General features: G+C 37.6%; 1 protein-coding gene across 2 annotated transcripts; it reads right to left on the minus strand.

Moving 5' to 3' along the window:
* Window positions 1-1,654: 1,654 nt before the first annotated feature.
* LOC122670674 (BTB/POZ domain and ankyrin repeat-containing protein COCH-like) lies at window positions 1,655-4,274 on the minus strand. Of its 2 annotated transcripts, XM_043867634.1 has the most exons (3): window positions 3,546-4,274; window positions 2,048-3,017; window positions 1,655-1,857 (listed from the first exon to the last, which is right to left on the minus strand). In XM_043867634.1, the coding sequence occupies exons 1-3, from the start codon at window positions 4,035-4,037 to the stop codon at window positions 1,847-1,849; spliced, it is 1,473 nt and encodes a 490-aa protein (XP_043723569.1). In that variant the 5' UTR covers window positions 4,038-4,274; the 3' UTR covers window positions 1,655-1,846. The 2 variants fall into 2 exon arrangements, with proteins under 2 accessions (XP_043723569.1, XP_043723568.1); XM_043867633.1 differs by lacking the exon at window positions 1,655-1,857 and having other exon boundaries at window positions 1,981-3,017.
* Window positions 4,275-4,920: the final 646 nt, after the last annotated feature.

A 4,920-nucleotide genomic window follows, 5' to 3' on the forward strand; every position in this document is an offset into this window, starting at 1 on the left:
TTTTTTAAAAACTTTAATCTGTCTGGGAGTGTGGCTTACGATAGCACTCCCATGAGTCTATCTCTCTTCTCCCCATATAAAAAGACACCTCTGCGACCTTGTTTTGAGGAGTGAGAGAGACACATGGGAATGCTGGCGTAGGCCACACTCTTGGACAAAAAACTACCTCCCATATTTAAATACAATGTTTTTCATTAGCGATCTAAATTTTAGCTGTTCTATATATGTTCACATTGCCATTGTACTTCATATTGCAACATATCAAATTGAAGCAACCCTAGTAATAAAATACACTTCATAGCGACGAATATGAGAAGAAAATTTTCCAATGTGGGTAATTATTGTCATTTCACATGTATACTCCAAATATGTGCATGAGAATCCTTTTATATCCTTAAAATATCAAATTGATTATCAAAACAAGAAAAAAAAAGACGACGACATGTCGTCACTTTCAAATTATTTTTGAAAACCCTTTTATACCCTTAATTGAAACAACTTTTGAGAATATTGTCAAGTTCTAAATACACCTATAGAGATGTCACTCTGACACTCCCAAACTTAATACATGTGATATCATCCAATTCAAGCACCAATAAATTAAAGAAAGTATGATTATTGCTGCATTATTATAAAATTACAAGACTATGTTTTAAGTTGTAATGCATGTTATATTTAGTTTATAGGCACAAATCCCATAGCAACTATCAACATAAATGAATGAATCAATGATGATCCACTCTCTCCCTTAATTAGTAACCTGAAAATGAAACGAACTGTAAAAACTACTAGTCTCACTATGGGGGGTTATAAAGAGCAGTAAAACTGTAGCAAATAGTGATTTTCTTAATGACTTGATTGACACCCTACCTATGAACATATGAGGAGTTTTATTTCTTACCTACCTCAAACAATGTGTATAAATTGCAAGATAGGAAACTGAACAACCCAACAAAAGTATAAGGTGGAACTTGGAAGAGCATTCAATTCAAGGCCCAATTCCTTTCATTCTAAGCACCCAACCAAGACATTTAGCCAGTTGCACCAAGGACTATATCATTATGTGAAGCGAAAATTCATTAAAAACTCAAGGAGACAAAATTTAGATGCAATTTGTCAATGGAGTAGTCACAATCAGTTCTGCATTAATTCAACCAAGACAATCTATTTATTTGTCCATATCAAAATGATTTCTTTCTTTTAACAAGATCAATAGATCATGGATACCAAAAGACAAAGGGGTTCTGTTATGTGCTTAACAGGGTTCACTTGCGCTAGATTGGATCGACCTAGTATGGGATAGGTTAAAAGACTTGATTTAACGCATTCCACCAACTCTAAAACTTTTGGGGTATCCGTCAAATACCTAAGCAAAAGAGAGAGTGCAAGGAAGAGACAGCTCACTTCCCTTATTAATTAGGATAACCCTATGCCCATATCCAAACAAGGAATCGAAGGACCAAGAAAGGCCACAAATTTAAGAAATGAATAGGACTTAAAGACCTACACATACCTAAACCCTAAATTTTGTAGACTGATTATGGTAATAACCATACATAGAAGGATATATTTAAAAAATAAATCATATAATTGACATTATTTCCTATAATATTATTATATGTAATAGAAATGGTTGTTGAGGGGACAAAAATAAAAAAAAATCTTAATTAATTAATTAGTCATGATATTAGATAACATTAATAAATACAAAAGGAGTTGACAGGTCAGGTTTGAAAAGATTGACCTGCATCTCTCCCCCACTCATCAGAGCAAACTTAGATTCTTGATGTCTCCTTTTTCATGAGAAAAATCCATGTCCAAAGGCATTGCATTGCACTGCATATGATCATCGAAACCCTACAAAAGAAAGAATATGAAAAAAAAATCCCAAAAGGAAGAAAAAGATTACAGAGAAGACAGAAACAAAGAAAGACAAAAGGAATTGTAAAACCTAATAATCTCTCAATGATTTCTTTTAAGGACTAAAAATTTTGATAGAACTAATAGTAATGAGAGTGATGATACAATATTGATGGGTCATACCCACCTTGTGAGTGTGACCCATGTCGATTCATGTCTTCTCTCTGGTTATTGTTGTTATTCTCATCTTCTCCATTCATCTTACACCCCAATTGATGAACTCCTGAAGCTCCTCCCAAATTCAGATAAACCATTCTTGAATCAAGATTGAGATTAACCATATCGTTTCTGTTTGAATCAAATGGGTAAATGGTGGTGGTGGTGGTGGTGGTGGAGGGAGTATTCTCATTCCCTCCACCGTTGCCTTCTTCACGAGAGATAACAAGAGCTGCTGATTGAACAAGTTCTAAGCAAAGCCGTAGCTTGTTGGGCTCAATGTGAGACAGACTAGGAACAGCTCCCTTGAATAGGAAATCCGATGTTAAAGTTCTAAGAACGTCGAGTGGCGTAATGCCATCGACGGTCTGAACGTTTGGATCGGCATGGTGGTCGAGTAAGACTGCCACCATGTCCGGACAAACCATTTCCGCCGCTATATGAAGCGGCGTTTTACCCGCCGGTCCAGCCGGGTAATTCACATCAGCAGCTCCAAGCTCTAATAATGCCTTCACTACTTCTCTACTACAATTCTCTACGGCGTAGTGCAAGGCGAGTGCTTCATCAAGATTAAGTCCTTCACCCATTACCATTAACTTTACTAGTTCCACGTCGGATGAATCTAGGGCACGGCGCATACGGCGGATCTTTTGATCTTCGAGTTCCGCAGCGGCACTAAGATCGGGGTGCTGGTGGTGGTGATGGTGGTGGTGCGACATGAAAGAACGGCGAGAAAGGGAAGATTTGAGGCGGAGCTCTTCGATTTTCGCGACGAAATCGATTGGTAAATGTTTGGCGAGGATTTCCGTTGGAAGACCCGATTTTGCAACGAGGTGAGAACAAGTAGTCCAGAGCTGGTGCATGTCTTGCTTTCTTGAAGCTATCAAGACTTTCATTACGTCTTCAATTGAAGCCTTCTCCACCATGCTTGCCAATTGCTTCTGTAGTGCAAATAGGATATAATTAGTAGAAGAAATTAAGGGTTAAAATGTGTTTTTTTTGTACTATAATAGGTTTTTAATATTGTAAAACCCTAAAACCTAAATGAGGAAAGTTGAATGTTCCAGAAAGATTTGGTTTACATAAGAGAAAAGAAAGTTGAAATTACTGTGGAAGAGTAGAAGACAAAGTGAAAATCTAAGATCTAAATTTAGAAAGTCAAGGAAGTGCAACACAATAGAAGAAACTCAAAATCCTACATGAAATCAAGATTAATTAGTTTAATTACCTTCATTAAAAACACAGTTTACCAAATATATAATCCCAAACCAGGTTTTTAGAAGAAAATATACAGATCTAGAGGAAACCCAGTTCATCAGAAAAAAGGCACAAATGAACCCAACCAAATCCAACTCACCCACTTCTCAAAAAAATCAGGAAAAAAAAAAAAAAAAAAACCCATTTGGAAATTTTTTAACCCAATATCCTCAGAAAGAGAGAGAGATTTCTGAGATAATAAAGAAGGTGACCTGAGTGAGCAATGCAAGCTGTTCAACACCAAAGGATCTAGCGGCAGCTAGAGTATCAAGGGCAAGATCAACGGCTGAGGAGCAATGAGTATGCCAGCAACCCCTCTCTCCACAATTAGGCCTTGGCTCATGCTTATGAGGAACAATTGAGACTTGACCACTGTACAAGAATTGCAGTAGCAACAAGAACACCTCATACCCAACCGAATTCACAGGAATCACCACCTGAGAATTCCCAGCTCTCGCCGGCGACGACGACAACGATGTTGCTGAACTCATCCTTGCACCGACAGGTGAGTCAAGTCCGGCGGCCGGCTTATCAGACCCACAAAAGAATTTGCGAAAGAAGAGGCTTCTGGCAGCTAAGATGCACCGGTGTGCGTGAACTAGACGACCCTCTACACTGAAGGTTACATCACTGAAGGCTTGGCCGTTGATGAGGAGATTGAGGTAGTCTAGGGAGAGAGATTTCAAGGATTCCTCTAAGCTCATAGTTGGTTTTTTGAGAAGGAATTGGGTGATGGGGAAGATGACTTGGTTTGGAGTTTGGAGAGATGGGCTTGTCTTGGATTTGGATTTGGATTTAACTTTTAGGTTAAGATGAGATGAAGAATTTGAAGATAGCGTAGTGGAAGAGGAAAGCTTCTCTTGTTCATCTCTATTCTTTCAATTCTTCTCTCATGAACTGTTGTTTCTTCTCAGAATCTCTCTCGAAGGTTGATTGTAGAAGTGTATGCGACAAGATATTTTGTAAGAGAGAGAGAGAGAGAGAGAGAAATATGGGTGGCTATGCTGGGTGGCTGTGCTGGACGGTTGTGTTATTTAAAATAATATAGAGGGGAATTGGAAAAAAATAATAATAGGAGTGCAAAATAAATTTGGAGAAGATTTAAAAAAGGGTTGTTAGATGGAATCTGCCCTCCCATTACTTTTTATTTATGTGATTTGCTCTTTTTATAAATTATAAATTAATTAGTACTGTAGAATTGTTATTATTCGATTAATAAGAATATATAATAAGTATCCAATGGGCATAATTGGATGAAATGCTATATGGGTTTATGATTGATGTGTATATCAATTCTTTTTCTTTTTTTGGGTTAAAATGTGTATATATATTAATTCTTGGGACTTAAAAGCCACAGTTTCATTTATGTCAGTTCTCCTAAGGATTTAAAAAAGGGCAAGAGAACGCTACCAGTTCCCATGTGGTGGGCAGCCCTCCATCAAGACAAAGGGTTGTGCAAAATGATCATTGTATCTTCAAGGATTTCTATCTTTTTATGGGGGCATGATGGTCATTTAGCACAGTCTTGTGTCTAAGCGCAAGGGCCACGCATCTCACACGATTAGGTAGCTTTCTTTCTTCCTTAAT

This window comes from Telopea speciosissima, chromosome 8, assembly GCF_018873765.1.
Source record: "Telopea speciosissima isolate NSW1024214 ecotype Mountain lineage chromosome 8, Tspe_v1, whole genome shotgun sequence".
Taxonomy (NCBI): Eukaryota; Viridiplantae; Streptophyta; class Magnoliopsida; order Proteales; family Proteaceae; genus Telopea; species Telopea speciosissima.